General features: G+C 38.9%; 3 protein-coding genes across 4 annotated transcripts in view; all 3 read right to left on the reverse strand.

Moving 5' to 3' along the window:
* Window positions 1–3,080: 3,080 nt before the first annotated feature.
* LOC103137949 (tripartite motif-containing protein 16-like) lies at window positions 3,081–5,455 on the reverse strand. The gene has a single exon (XM_016671504.1). The coding sequence runs from the start codon at window positions 5,429–5,431 to the stop codon at window positions 3,614–3,616; it is 1,818 nt and encodes a 605-aa protein (XP_016526990.1). The 5' UTR covers window positions 5,432–5,455; the 3' UTR covers window positions 3,081–3,613.
* Window positions 5,456–6,398: 943 nt separating this feature from the next.
* LOC103137951 (tripartite motif-containing protein 16-like) lies at window positions 6,399–8,214 on the reverse strand. Its single transcript, XM_007551970.2, has one exon. It carries the CDS (start codon window positions 8,166–8,168, stop codon window positions 6,465–6,467), a length of 1,704 nt encoding a protein of 567 aa, XP_007552032.1. The 5' UTR covers window positions 8,169–8,214; the 3' UTR covers window positions 6,399–6,464.
* A 6,283-nt stretch (window positions 8,215–14,497) lies between these two features.
* Window positions 14,498–15,781, reverse strand: part of LOC103137952 (tripartite motif-containing protein 16-like) — a 6,418-nt gene continuing 5,134 nt past the window's right edge. The window contains exon 2 of one of the 2 annotated variants that reach the window (XM_007551974.2): window positions 14,498–15,764. In XM_007551974.2, the coding sequence (XP_007552036.1) occupies window positions 14,960–15,764 (805 nt within the window). In that variant the 3' untranslated portion in view covers window positions 14,498–14,959. The other variant, XM_016671505.1, reaches the window with a different exon arrangement.

Raw genomic sequence — 15,781 nt, forward strand, 5'->3', positions numbered from 1 at the left:
ATGTATCTGCTGTGGTTTGGTACTTCTGCGAGATGCGTTTTCCTGTTAAAGACGTCTCTAGAGAATGTGCACTTTCGCAACCATTTTCAAAAGTAGGTTAACTGTAACATCCTGTGTAGAACGCCTCTCCTTGTAGCTGCCTTAAGGGATTGCCATATATGGAATGTATCGTTTGTATTTGCCTGTGCTGTTGAATTCTCACTATGATGACATGCCTATGCTCTGAAGAGAATAAATATTGAAAGGTTGCAAGTCGGAGTTGGCCTGAACAGCTAAGTCTGACATGTTTCCCCCCTTTTGCAAAAGACACGCTTTTGTGTCCTTGTGATTTTTTCAGAGTTTATTTGAAGAATAAACCTAACAACATACACACAAATTACAACATCAACATGGAGATATACAGAGAACTGGTATGTAAAGAACAGAAGAAAACAGTTAATAGAGATTATATGTTACAAAATGATTCATTTGACAGAAACGGCTCCATTGGTTATAAACTAAACAGAACCAACTTGATTTAAGTAACAATACAAGTTCATATAAATACCATCACCGCCTCAGTTTCCTGAGTTCACAGAATAACATCCACGTTAAAAATACATGAGGCTTTTTAATATTGATGATTTAATTTATGATTACTCAAAAAATCCTCACAAACCAGTTTAAAATATAATGTTAAAACTCATGTTGAACTGAGTCAGATATAAATCAGATGGTGAGAAACATCTCAGCACAAATAAGGGTCTAAATCAGTGTTTCTCAACCTTTTTTGGGCCAGCGCCCCCCTAGCCCTTATCCAGGTCCCTCACCGCCCCCACCAAAGAATTTGTAGGCTACTTTGCGCTGACCATTATTTTGTTATTAATATTACTGTCACTATTGTAGATGTTTTGATTTTTATGCTTGTTTCTGTATTTATCATCAAAAATTATTTCCCAGAGAACAAAAAAGTCATGGGAATAAAAATTATTTTCACAGGTGTTTACAAAAAATGCAATGAACATTCTAAAATTGGTAGGCCTAACAGCAAAACGACTGAGCTCTGCAACATTAAAACACGGATAGAACTGTAACTACATTAATCATAGATCTTCTTCTCTTCGTTGTTTCTGTTTCTGGTGGTGCAGCTCTGTGCTGCCTTCAGGAGAATGGGACATCAGAGTATCATCCATAAAACTTCACCCACATGGCATTTACTGTGCAAACCAGAGCTTTCAGTGGAACAACAAAGGATCCTTTTAATGCCATAGAAATATGAGACAGAAACATGGATTATATCTGTATATAGACCTGTCTATTGATTTATAAATTAATAGTTTTACTGGACAGAAATTACAAAGAACAAATCTGGTTCTTAATCAAATCCTAATGAGTCAAACTGAAAGTGTCATGGAGTCGTCAGCCTCATGACATTAACACTGACATGAAAAATAATATTGAAGAAATAAATATATCAAATCTTATTAAAAACATAAATAAGTGATCAGTTCTTTACTGTTATGGTCTGTAAGATATATTTATTCTCAGTACTGGATGTGGTCTCAACAAACCCATGACACTTCAACAATATTATTTTACCTTTCATCTGGAAATAGTGTCTGTTTATTCTTGCCATACAGTCCTCTGTATTAATTATTGATCGAAAGGTCTTGCCATACCAGTTTATTCCTCTGTATTTACTTTAGTTTCTTAGTTTATTCTTGCATTTTATTCTTCATTCATTTCCATTTAGTTTCCTCTGATTAGTATTATCCTCTCTTGGTTTATTGCTGTGTCCACTTTAGTTTCTTTCCTGTTGCTAGATTTATTTTATTGTTTATTGACCATCATTAATCTTCATCCATCACCTGCTGCGCCGCCTAATCGTCATGTTTCACATCATGTGTTGATTTTTCACATCTAGTTCGTCGCTCCGTTTTATGTCCCGCTTCTCCTGTTTCAGAGTTTTGCGCAATGTGCGCGTCATTTTTTTTAACCCCCTAAGGTGCAGGGCGGTCGGGAAGCGTATCGATGGGGAAAAGGCAGACTGACATAAACCTTTTAAAACAGAAACAATTTCTGCATTCTGATTATTGAAATTTAAAAGTGCTGTTTTGTTCCATCACCCCAGTTTCATACCGGACCTTACAGCACCGGTGTGAACGCTATAAAATGAACGCTCTCTGTCGTGGTATCACCCATGGAGGGATTTCTTTATTTCTTTATTTAAATGGGTTCATTTTTCAGAGAGGTACAAAGTGAAGGTATCGCGATTTCAGCTACCAGTAGCATGAGAACGGAGCTGCGCCAAGAAGCTAACAGAAGCTAACAAACACTGACAAACACATCATAGCAAGAATGATGGTAGCATCATTTTGCTATGATGCTATCATAGCAAAAGTTTCCTATTGTGCTTTTAGTTGACTATATTGGTTTAATTATTTGCTCATGTATATCAGCCAAAATAATACAAATGATCATTTAAAGAACAAATCATGCATTAGATCAGCAGTAGATGCATAAATATTTCCTACTTTAAATGGTTTATTAGGGCTTTCTTTACTTTTTATTTTGAAATGTTGATATATTTTATGAATTCATTGTTCAGTGGTCATTTATGTACCAGACACAGACCTGCAGCGGTTCTAGATGGGGGCCAACGGTGTACCAAAGAAGTTATACTAAATACATGTCTTATGTTAATACTCGGTGGTGGATTTTTTTTTAACCTTCACAATTTTACTTTAACAATGAATTAAAAATTATAGTGGTGCACTTTTAGCTGCTGTATAGAGATATGATCACACTTTCCATCTGCCAGGGATCTGCAACCTGGATCTCTGGAGACGCAAGTGGGTCTTTGGCTGACTTATATCAAATGATGAAATATTGCTCCATTTTTTTGTTTTGTTTCATACTTTTTCAAGTGTTACAATGAAAAAACACTGACTATCCTGGCCTTTGTGGTAAATTTGGTCTAGAACCAGCCTCCAAACCTAACTACTTATTTATATAAATATTTTGGTAATACTATGTAAAATACCAGAATGTTCACATAACTTTTATACTTTTGGCTGTCTGAGGACATATTTTGAATATTAAATCAGGTCTTATGATCAGTTACTCAGTACTTCGGTAGTTTACCAAATTCTTTTTACACTTGCTTAATTAAGCATTGAAAGTATGCTACTCTGATTGGGCTAGAGTTTTGGGGTACTCTAACCGACCCCTATGCATGAACGATTGCTCTATGGATCACCTTTTAAAGACAAAAAACACTGCCATAAAATAATGTCCATCACTGCAGCGCACATCCCGCCCCATGAGAATAGGACGACGCGCCGTGGTGGGTGTCCCTTACTTTTATTTCTGAAAGGTGGCAACCCCATATATACACACAATAGGTACATATTAAGTTCAGCTCTGTCTTTTTGTTTTAATTAAAAACTAGACTGAGTGGCTGATCAACAGAGGCTGTAATTCTTGGTAATATCTCTGTTAAGTGGGTCACATTTATAAAAAAAAATACGAATCCTTTTGATAGTAATGTAGAAACTTTACACTTTGCTTCTCTGAGCTGCTGCACAGTAGAATATCATTTCCTTGCAGGTATCAGGCTTTTCTTTCTCTCACATTAAAACTTAGGAAACTTTCTGACCTGTCTGAGTTGACTGAACTCAGCTGAGTCTCCAGTTTCATACAGTCGTATCCCAGCCAGCAGCGGCTGAGTGAATCTGGTCTGAACTCTGTGGAGGAGAGTCGTGGATTCAGAGACGCTGAAACGGTTATTAGGGAGGAGAATCGTGGTTCCAGAGACGCTGAAACGGTTATTAGTTAAGAGAGTCCTGGTTCCAGAGACGCTGTAGAAGGACAGAACACCTGCTCCATAATCCAGGAACACTCCTATCTTAGATGAACGAGGAGCCGAGATCAGAGTCAGAGTTTTGTTGTGTCTGAATACATACATGAGTTTGCAGCACTCCAGAGCCCAGGAGGTTTCATTTAGCCCAAATGTGTAGTTCTTTAGTTTGCAGTCCCATTGTAGGAAGTTTCTCCCAATATCTTTGTAAGCAACAGCCACTGTGAATCTACCAGAGCCCTCCACCTCCCAGTAAGAACATTGACTCAGAGAGTCTTCACTCAACACTTGGAAATGAGCTTCAAACCGTTCAGGGTTGTCTTTAAATTGTTCTGTGTCCTTCTTTACTGCTCTGTTTCTTGTGACAGACAAATATCTGTTTGCTCTCTTTGAGTCCAGTGTTAGCGCCTGGGAAAACTTCAACAGTTCATCTCTGTCCATCAGCCCCTCTGTGGAAGTTGATGATGAAGCCTCTGAATCAATCTCCACCAGGGAAATATCCATCCACGTGTTGGTCACAATTTCCTTAACTGTACTTTCAGCCTCTGAGGCAGCTGCTTTAATGTCATTGATGCGCCATGTTTCGTGAAAAGCATAAATCATGTTTCTGCGCTTTAAAGGATTTGAACAACTTTTTTGGAGCACTTTGGAAGAGAGTCTTGGTTCTGGGATGTAATTATTCAGAAGCTGGATGTCGTCCTCTGTGTCTAATAGTTGCTCCAGTTCAGCGTCTTTCCTCTTCAGCTCCGCGATCTCCTGTTCCAGCATCTTCTGTTCATTTTCAGCTTCACAAACTTCAGTTTCCTGATTTGACCTGATGTAATCCTTCACATCAGAACTTTTTCTCTGGATCAGATGAATCAGATCAACAAAGATCTTCTCACATGCCTCAACTGATTTATCAGCAGAGCAATTTATGAACAAAACTTTCTTTTTTTGCTCTTTGGCCTTTTTCTCTCTGTCCTGGATTCTCTGCTGGATGTTTCTTTGTCTCTTCTCCAGCTCTCTCTGCCTCTCAGCTCTTTCTGCTGCAGCTGACACTGTGTTGTGGCCTTTATGGTCATCCACAGAGCAGAGATAACAGATACACTTCTGATCAGTGCGGCAGAACATCTTCATCACCTCATCATGCTTAGAGCAGATGTTCTCCTGGAGGTTCTTGGACGGCTCCACCAGCTTGTGTTTCTTTAAAGGAGCCACTTCATAATGAGCCTGAAGGTGTTTCTCACAGTAAGAGGTCAGACAGACTAAACAGGACTTGATGGCTTTCAGTTTTCTCCCAGTACAGAAGTCACAGGCCACATCTTCAGGTCCAGCATAACAGTGATCAGCAGGAGCAGCTTGGAGTCCAGTCTTCTTCAACTCCTCTAACAAAGCTGCTAGCATGGTGCTCTTCTTCACAGCAGGCCTTGGTGTGAATGTCTCCCTGCACTGTGGACAGCTGTGGATTCCTCTCTGATCCTCTCCATCCCAGTGATCTGTAATACAGTTCATACAGTAGCTGTGTCCACAGGGAATCGTCACCGGATCCTTCAGTAGATCCAGGCAGATCGAACAGGAGAAAGTTTCTTGGTCCAACTGATTCTGCTCCATTGCTGCTCTCAATTACAGCGACTGTGTGAGTGAGTTTCATTTCCTGAAAACCGAAACTAGTTTCAGCTCTTGTGTAGAGCTGAAACTAGTGCAGAGAGGCTGCAGCCAATCAACTTTCAGCTTTGGTAGTGTCGAGAAAAGTCGAGCTCATCCCACTTCCCCATGCTGGAGATTTTAGTTTAATAATAACAATAAATAAAGTTATCTCTAAAACTGATTACACAGGTGACATCAAGACCCAACAGTAGAGTCAGGCGGTAAAAAAATTTATCTGGTTGTGTGTGTTGTTATTGTGTCCTGCAAACTTTGCTTTAATTCTATTTTTTCTATTTAATCATAAAAAATCATAATCAGACAGAAAGAGTCATGGAACAGGAAGAGCAGGTTTCCTGAAGAAAGAGGAAGTTTCCAGCCTGCAGTGAATAAAAATAGTTCAGATTGCTCATTTCAAGGCATTAAAGGTTTAAGGAATAAAATCTAAACATTTTGAGTAATTGGATAAAACCCAGAGTAAAATACTTAAATTAATAATGATAACTTATGANTTATTTTGATGTTTCTTGAACTGAGGAATCATTTATACAGTAAAAAATTTGATAAATTTAAAGTGCATACTCAAAAATAACATAAAACAAGTTGAAATTCACATAAAGACACAAATGCAGACATTATAGCACCAATAATAAGTTTATTCAAATGGATTAGAACAACTGTATACAGTACATTGATTCATCAAAACTAATAATTATAAAAATGCCATTGACTTCAGCAACAACTAAGTAACACAGCTGTCCAGTAGGGGGCAGCGTCCCATCACCAACAGAGATAAACAATGAAGCAACATAATTTATTCTGACGTTTTCCTCCTAAAAATAAAAATGACTTGAAATCAGCACAGATCCACAATAAAAAATATATATTGTCTCATATGTGTCTGAAGATGTACAAAAAACAGTTCAAGAACTGGTTTTACAATATTAAAATAAACTTTTATTTTGTACACTATAAACACACATTAAAGTCTTAGTTTATTCTATGTAAGTTGACAGAATTCAGCAGTGTCATCATACATATGCATCCTAATTCCAGCCAGCAGTGGCTTAGTGAATGTAGTCTGGACTCTGTGGAGGAGAGTCATGGTTTCAGAGATGCTGTAGAAGGACAGAACACCTGCTCTGTGGTCCAGGTAAACTCCTATTGTAGAGGAACCAGGACCTGAGATGGAGGTTTCTTTGTTATTGTGTCTAAAGTCATAAGTATATCCAGTGTACCTACCTTGAGAGCAATCTAGTGCCCAAGATCTGTCATTATTCCCAAATATACACTGATGCCCACTCCCTACTCTTCTGATATTCTTGTATGCGACTGCTATAGTGGCATATTTATCTGTCCACTCCACCTCCCAGTAACAACGTCCAGTCAGACTCTCTTTACTCAGAACCTGTTTACATTCAGTGAATCTGTCTGGGTGGCTGGGATAAGACTGAGACCTGTATGTTTTTGTCACCTTCCTGTTCCCCTCTGACAGAACCAGGTCTGAGTGAGCTGTGTTTGGATCCAGAGTGATTTCACGTGAATATCTCAAGAATTCAGCTCTGGTTGTTGGTTCTGGTTCTGGTTCGGACTGAAAAACATCCACCTTGGTGATTTTCAGTGAGATGTTTGTCCATGAGTCTCTCAGGACGTCCTGTAGTTTCTCTCTGAGCTCTGACACAGCTGCTGTCACGTCCTCAAAGTGTCTCAGAGGACGGATGTTGATGCTGGATGAGTGTGTCGACTCACTGAGTGCTGGCAGTGAGGGGTAGTTGAGGAGAAACTGGTTGTGATCCTCTGTGTGTGAGAGCTGCTCCAGCTCAGCGTCTTTCCTCTTCAGCTCAGTGATCTCCTGCTCCAGCTTCTCCTGAACATCTTTGACTCGACTCACTTCAGTTTCCTGCTGGGATCTGATCTGCTGCTTCACATCAGAGCTTCTTTTCTGGAGGAGACGGATCAGCTCAGTGAAGATCTTCTCACTGTCCTCCACTGTTTTATCAGCAGAGTGATTGATGGCCTCCACCTCCTGTTGAAGCAGCTTCACATCTTTCTCTCTGTCCTGGATTCTCTGCTGGATGTTTCCTCGTCTCTCCTCCAGCTCTCTCTGCCTCTCAGCTCTTTCTGCTGCAGCTGACACTGTGTCATGGCCTTGATGTACTTTCTCTAAACAGAGACTACAGATGAACTTCTGATCGGTGCGGCAGAAAACATCGATGACTTCATCATGACGAGAGCAGATGTTGTTCTGGACCATTTTGGATGCCTTCACCATCTTGTGTTTCTTTAAAGGAGGATCATCAAAGTGAGGATGAACATGTCGACTACAGTAAAAGGCCTGGCAGATGAAACAGAAGCTGATGGCTTTCAGTTTTCTTCCACAACAGAAAAAACAGGCCACATCTTGAAGTCCAGCATAGCAGGAATCATCTGGAGCAGCTTGGAGACTGATCTTCTTCAGCTGCTCCACTAAAGATGGCAGTGCTGTTGTTTTCTCTGAGGCACCACTTGGGTTAAAGGTTTTCCAGCATTGAGGGCAGCTGTTGGTTCCTGTCTCCTCCTCTTCATCCCAGTGGGCTTTAATGCAGTTTATGCAGAAGTTGTGTCCACAGGGAATCGTCACCGGATACTTCAGTAGATCAAAACAGATCTCACAGTAAACATCTTCTTCATCAATCTGAGCTCTTTGAGTTCTTTTCTGAGCCATTTCAAGTCTCAAAGCAAGAAGCTGTGATGCCTTGGAGGCAAAAATCTGTCCGAGTTCACAAGTTCTGCAGGGAGAACAGTGTTTGTCAGCTCTTAAATACAGGATGGCTCCACCCCTCATAGGTAGGAGGACCAGAAAGGGAGGGAAAATGGAAAAACATGGAAAAACATTCAAACTGCATCACCAGGATGTAGTTTCACTTCCTGAGAAGAGAAACTACCTTGAGTTTTGTTGATCAAAACAACAAAACTCAATCCTCTGAAAGGCCATCTTATAAAACCTCAGCCCATGTTAGTAACACATTTCTCATATCTGACTTTGATTACTGAGAAATGAGCCAAGAACAGGGCACGAAGAGGCGTAGACACAGTTTTAAGGTTGAGTTACCTCACAATAAAAGGCGAGGTCAAGATAACTAGGGTAACCTAGCAACCCCAGCAAAGCTCCAGGACATTTGGTTTCTCATTTGTTTATCCAACTGTCTTAAAAGCAATAGAAAGCAATTTCAGGACAAACCAAATACAAAATAACCAAGAAAAGCTTTGAGATCATCTTGAGACAAGTCTCAAAAATCACAGAAACACATTTATTTGACCATTTATGTTCTGAAAGTTTTTTCTTGTAACATACCTTTCACAATAAGACTTCTGGAAATGGGCACCAGGCGCTGCAGGGATAAGCAGGTATAGACAATGGATGGAGTTAGACACAAATTTTCAATTTGCAAAGACATAATGACTCAGTTAAAGTATTTTCCTACTGGCTAGTTTCATTCATTTTCAATTTGCTGCCCTGAAGGGCAAGGGAACAAAAGAATATGTTTACGGAACAGAGATGCTATGTGGGAAGTCAGAAAAGAAAGAGTAAGGGTTGTGCAGGTAAACTAGGTGAATATAAACATATTTAAACTGAAAGTATGTTTCTCTGCAGACCTGTGAATTTTATCAAAATCTTATAAATGCTTCATTCTGAAGAACATGTGGTCTTGCAGTTCATGGATATTGCCTTCATGAAGGCAATATTTATGTAAGGTTTGTTTCTAGAAACAGTTTCAGTCAGAAATGAAACTTGTTTCTGTCCAGGTATGCAAATCACACCCACTTCTCGTGTTTGACGTTGATCGCATGAAAAAGAGAGATAAGCACAGGATATGGATCCTAAAGGATGAGATAAGAGCTCATCTTCATCATGGGAACAGAACAGGACATCAAGGCAACATTTTGAAAACTAAAAATGACACATGAGCTGGATTTGACTAGAAATCTAATAAAAATAAAAAATAAAATCCAAACACACAGAAAGCTGAAGCAGTCTATCTTTGCGATAACTGAAGAATCAGATGCTTAAATTGCTTTAAGTCCAACATTTGTGTTCGCTAGAAGAAAAGAAAAGATTGTTTTTTGCTACATCTCTGTATTTTATAGGTCATTTATTTATGAAACATATTTTCAAATTATAAAAGCTTCTCACCTGGTACCTTTACCAGGTGTCACAGATACCATTTAAAATGAGCAAATTTTGTTTCTTTATATTGATATTTATGAATGTATAAACCTTTTCTTGTATTTTAAAAGGGACCTATTACACAAAATTAACATTTCGCATGTTTTTGTACTTCCATTTGGATTTCTACTGTTTCTAAAAACAGCCAAACCCTTTAAAAAAAAAACATAGTTTTTTGGCAATCAGTTAATGTTTTTGGTGTCAAAAATGACCTGTTTCAAAAATTTAAAATGCCCCTCGGAAACATTTAAAGTTATTTGAATTTGAAACCTCCAAAATTTAACATCACAAATCAGGAGAGGTAGCACTGTTACCTAGCAACCCCAGCAAAGCCCACCCCGTAACCTAGCAACCCCAGCAAAGCCCACCCCGTAACCTAGCAACCCCAGCAAAGCCCACCCCGTAACCTAGCAACCCCAGCAAAGCCCACCCCATAACCTAGCAACCCCAGCAAAGCTCCAGGACATTTGGTTTCTCATTTGTTTATCTTTAGCTCTATCTCTTTATTTCCATATTTTTCTGTGTTAATTCTCATGTCATTCAGTTCACATCCTTGATAAACCAGCCAGTGGAAAGGAATATTCTCGGACGCACAGTGGTGCAGTGCATGCTTTTGTCACGTTGGTGCAACATGATTTGAATCCCACCCTTATATCGATCAACAAGTTTCAGTGTGCCTTGAAAAGAAAATTTCATTTTCAGTCTTATTTCATTTTTGAAGGAACTGATGATACATTTTCCTCATTTATTTATGGATTATATCTGCTTTGTTTTTGTATTTCTGCAAGATGTGTTTGTCCATTAAATAAGTTTGCAGATAATGTTTAGATGTTTCTGCAGCTGTGATAGCAGAAGAGACCTGAAGACATCTTGGGTAAAATGCTTGATTTGGTGATTGTCTGAAAGGACTGATGTGTGTGGAATGTAGTTTGTACCCTGTTTGACCTGACCCCATGACGAATTGACAAAGAAGAATTAGAAGTTTCTCCTGAAATCCTTATCAGCTCTTTCCTGCCATAAAATCATCCCCTCCAAGAGGTGAGGGACGGTTCATGAGGTGGGGGTCAGGATTGTCTCTGTGGTCCATCTGGTAGTAGAGATAAGATCACACTTTGGGTGGGTCTTTGTCTTGCTGTGACTATGTAACGATGTGATGTGTGTTGCTCAGGGCTCTTCTCCTGACTGCACTCAGTGAGACGGGTCTTCAAACACTTTTGCCTTTGAATAAAGAAACTTAAAGACAAAGATTAATCTCTCTCTTATTATTGAAACAGATTCTCATTCCTTGATAATGAAATGTCCATAACATGCTCTCTGTACATGCATGGACCTGTGCTGCGTACTTCCCACAGCCCCAAAAACATGACTGTTCGGAAAACTGTTCCATGGAATTGTCCTTCAGGGTGTTTGTGCTTGGTTGTTTTCCATGGGTTTCTCTAAGTTATTCTTAGATTAACTGGCAACATGCGCAATTAATCTCCCGACCTCTCATTGGGTGAGAGGAAGGAAGATTGTACCTCTCACCCAATAACTGCTGCAAATAGGCATCAGACCCTGCAGGGATAAGCAAGTCCAGACAATAGATGGCTGGATGAGTTGCAGTGGTTTCACTTCCTAAAAATGAAGTTAGTTTAAGTTTCACTCATTTTTTTTTAATTTGTGAAGAAATAATGAAAACCTCACTTCATACATTTAACTACAGGCTGGTTACAGCCATCTTCAACCTGCTGCACAGAAAGGGAAGGGAATAAATAAATATGTTTTCAGAGTAGAGTTGTTATGTAGGAAGTCATAAAAAAGAGAGCAGGCATGTGCAGGGGGACGAAGTAGAGGGGGATTGAGCCTTTTATCCTCGATGCCCCAAATCTGAAGTCTGTGAAAGGGGAAACAAGGCTATTATTGAACTAACTAGCTATGATATATGTGTGAACAAACTGAGCTCAAACTCAAAGATTACAGATAGCACCATATTGTAGCCATGGTAACACAACAATCAAACCATCCTTGTCATAGTTTTAGGAATGTTCTGAACCCACTGGAAACAATACACTCAGGAGAAATACAAGAGTAATAATGTGGCATGAGTTGAGGAATCAGCAAACAGCAGGCAGGTCAGAAGCGTCTGGGCTGGGGTTCTGAAAGGACAGATCCGAAGAGGTGAGTACACAAGGCCGGCTGAGATTGGGAATAATGCGCTGGGCGTACTGGGTCCAAACAATGTCCGCCCGTGGAAGTAGAGGGATACAGGAGCTGACTTGATGATGCTCACTGCATCAGAGCGCCGAGGGCGTGGAGGTCTAGATTTCTACTAGCGGGCTCAACAGGTCCTGGGCTTTGATCCTATTTCTGGGCACGGTCAACGTGGGACGAAAAGACTTGAGGTTAGATTTAAAACGTGTCACAACACAAGAACACAAGGCTTTCTAATGGCTCTCAGTTACCACAAGGGTCAACACTCTGGCGTGGAAATGTTGGCTATAGGCTCCTCTTATACTTCTCGAACTAGTCAGATCATCTGCAGGTGTGTGCTGACACACCGGCAGAGGAGAGCTGAGCGATTCCCCTGCTGGCGACAACAATCCTGATGATTCTATGCACTCTTACAAAGTAAGCTTCGCTGGTGAAAGCATGAAATAAATTTAATAGCATTGTCACTTTCAAACAAATTTTAAATCAGAAGTGCTAGCATCGAGTTAAACCCTCTGAGCTGTGTTGATCTGTAAAGCAGCCAAGCTGCTATGGAGGTAAACAGTCAGATATTATTAGTTTATTTAGTAAGATAGCAGCAAATAAACCCAGTGACTTTCTCTCCCTTAGTCTGAGTCTACAGTCTCAGATCAACACAGGCCTCAACAGCAACTTTATACCTATCAGGGAAAACATGAACTAAATTTGCTTTGCATTGTCCCCACATGATGAAAGGGACAAAATATGATCCAATTAAATATTAGATTCAATATGGATTGTTGCTACTGGATGATGTTTTAAGATTTTCTATATGTATCCCTTTTTAACTGTGGCCCCTGCCCCTCGAAATGTCTCGAAAGAAAATGTGGTCCCACAATCCACTTCATGAAAGCAATAAATGTACAAGGTTTGCTTCTAGAGACAATTTCAGTTCCTCACAAAACTAGTTTATTCCCAGGAATGGAAATCACACCCATTTCTCATGTTTGGCATTGATCACATGAAAGATAAGCAGATAAACATGGCAAGAGTCAGAAAAAAGAGGAAGCACTGATGAGGTAATCTAGGCAAATATAAACATATTAAAACTTTATACAAGTATGTTTCTCTGCAGACGTGTGAATTGTGTGTACATTTTTAAAATATTTCTTGTGTAAAGAAAATGTGGTCCCACAATCCTCTTCATGAAAGCAATAAATGTACAAGGTTTGTTTCTAGAGACAGTTTCAGTTCCTCAGAAATGAAACTAGTTTTTGCCCAGGTGTGCAGGTCACCTGATAGTGGAACATTTGTGGCAACGCCCTTTTCCCATGTTTGACTTTGATCACATTACAGAGAGACAAACTCAGAATGAACTGGGAGACTGATCTTCCTCATGGGAAAGAACATGATGTCAAGGGAACATTTTGAAACTGAACATGAAACATGATCTGCGTTTCAGTACAAATAAAAAAACAGCTAACAGGATCAAACCACACAACGAGCTGAAAATCACAAACATTAGAGAACATGTCCATATTATAATGGCTAATAAATCAAATGTTTGAGTTTGCTCTTGAATAAATAAATAAATGTTTTTACAAACACTTTCTTGTTTGTAAAGAGGAATTTAGTCTGTCAGCTTTTACATTTTACCCCTCATTAAACTCTTCAGCATTGAAGAAGAATATGAAAAAACTGGAGCAGCTGTTTGAGAACAGAATCAAAGCCTTTTAGCCAAACAAAACATATTGAGTGTTTCTTATCAAGAAAAAGTTATGTATCAAATTATATTTATTAAACAGACAGCGTTGTTTTAAAGTCAGTAATTTCTGGTAGGTATTCCACAGGGCTTCATACTTGCACCAATTGCTTTCTTTGTATATTAATTTACTGAAAGCATTCAAAGATATCAACATTCAAATGTGTTAGAAATACAATTATGCTGCACTGTGTCTGGTGTTTAGCACTTTAGCTAGTTAGATAATTAAAAACTGTGGTCTGTTCAGGTGTGTATTATTATTATTTGACTCAAATAATAATAATAAAAAACCCCTGAATCTTTCATGGTTACTTTTAAAATCTACGACTTTTTGAGCAGTAAATTTAACAATCTTACTTGTAATCTGTAATTTCTTGTTTCCACTGAGTGTTACAACATGGATTGGTTCAGTTCTGTTATTTTATCGGCTCCCATTGTAAAAGTAGCTCAAACATCCAACCGTTCCGCTTCTTCACTTCCTCCTCTGTGCTGAGAAATGTTGATGCTGAGTGTCGTTTTAGCTAAAAATTCTGTAGTTTATTTTTTTTTACTGAAATTAATTGAATAAAACCCGACTTCCTTAAATCTGATTTCCCCTCAAGGTCAGGATTATTTGTCTTGTGTCTTTGTTTAAAAAGTGACAATAAAATCCATGTTCTGTTTAGGTGTATGTTTGTAAAAGCTCACTTGGAACGTAATAGTTTAGTTTAAAATCTAAGTGATGATTTACTGAAAAAAAACAAAAAAACATCTTACAAAATAGAGATAACTAGAAAAAGTGGAAACAGTAAAAGTACATGAAAAAATATATTTTTTATTATTCAGCACAAACTATTAAAAACTACATATGAACAATGTGATTTAACTCATTCATAAAGTGCATAAAGATGTAACAACACAATCTTCCAGTAGGTGGCAGTGTAACCATTTCTATAGAGAATCATTCAGACAGATCAGAACAGGTCGGTAAGAACAAATATTATAATAAGAAATAACATTAAAATATATTTGGATTCAAACTTTACAATCATCCTTAACAGAACTGATCAGCAAATCAACATAAAAATCAACAAGACATCAAATCAGCTGAAGTTCACAAAGAGACGACGATATCTGTTGTCTCATAACACAAAGAAGAACATGACAAAAAACAAAATGGCTTCACTTTAACAAACTCAGGAATTGTTTCACATTTTATTTGAAAGTTTTGCTATTAAAAGCAACAAAACTGGTGAAAAGAAAGTGGTGACAATTTTTGAAGATGATTTTTTTAGGACACAAATTAATGGTTTTAAGAAAAAGCTTGCAAAAATAAAACAAAACAAAACAAAAGAAAATAAATACTATAGCCTAATTTTGTTTACTTAAGTCTACAGAACTCTGCAGAGTACCCAGTTTCAGAACCAATGCAAACTGCAGCGTGAAGCGGCTCAGTGAATCTGGTCTGGACTCTGTGGATCAGAGTCATGGATTCAGAGACGCTGTAGAAGGACAGAATACCTGCTTCATGGTCCAGGTACACTCCGACTCTGGAGGAAACTGGACCTGAGATGGAGGTTGAGATGTTGTTATGCCAGAATATATACTTGTTCTGTTGAAAGTCTAATGCCCAAGATTTATCATTACTTCCAAATATACTGTCATCTTCTTCTCTGATGATATTTTTGTATGCCACTGATACATAAACTCTCCCTCTGCACTCCACCTCCCAGTAACAACGTCCAGTCAGACTCTCTCTACTCAGAACCTGACAGTAATCAGTGAATCTGTCTGGGTGACTGGAATAAGACTGAGGTTGATCCATCACGGTTGCCTTTCTATTTCCCTCTGATAGTAACAGATAGTTATTAGCTGTGTTTGGATCCAGAGTGATTTCATATGAATATTTTAAGAATCCAGCTCTGGTCTTTGGTTCTGGTTCTGACAGTAGAACATCCACCTCAGTGATTTTAAGTGAGATGTTTGTCCATGAGTCTCTCAGGACGTCCTGTAGTTTCTCTCTGAGCTCTGTCACAGCTGCTGTCACGTCCTCAAAGTGTCTCAGAGGTTGGATGTTGATGCTGGATGAGTGTGTCGACTCACTGAGTGCTGGCAGTGAGGGGTAGTTGAGGAGAAACTGGTTGTGATCCTCTGTGTGTGAGAGCTGCTCCAGCTCAGCGTCTTTCCTCTTCAGCTCAGTGAT

This window comes from Poecilia formosa, unplaced genomic scaffold, assembly GCF_000485575.1.
Source record: "Poecilia formosa unplaced genomic scaffold, Poecilia_formosa-5.1.2 Scaffold45, whole genome shotgun sequence".
Taxonomy (NCBI): Eukaryota; Metazoa; Chordata; class Actinopteri; order Cyprinodontiformes; family Poeciliidae; genus Poecilia; species Poecilia formosa.

What these genes read in the sequence shown, in the direction of transcription:
- LOC103137949 (XM_016671504.1), bottom strand. Translation starts at nt 5,431, where the DNA reads ATGGAGCAGAATCAGTTGGACCAAGAAACTTTCTCCTGTTCGATCTGC.
- LOC103137951 (XM_007551970.2), bottom strand. Translation starts at nt 8,168, where the DNA reads ATGGCTCAGAAAAGAACTCAAAGAGCTCAGATTGATGAAGAAGATGTT.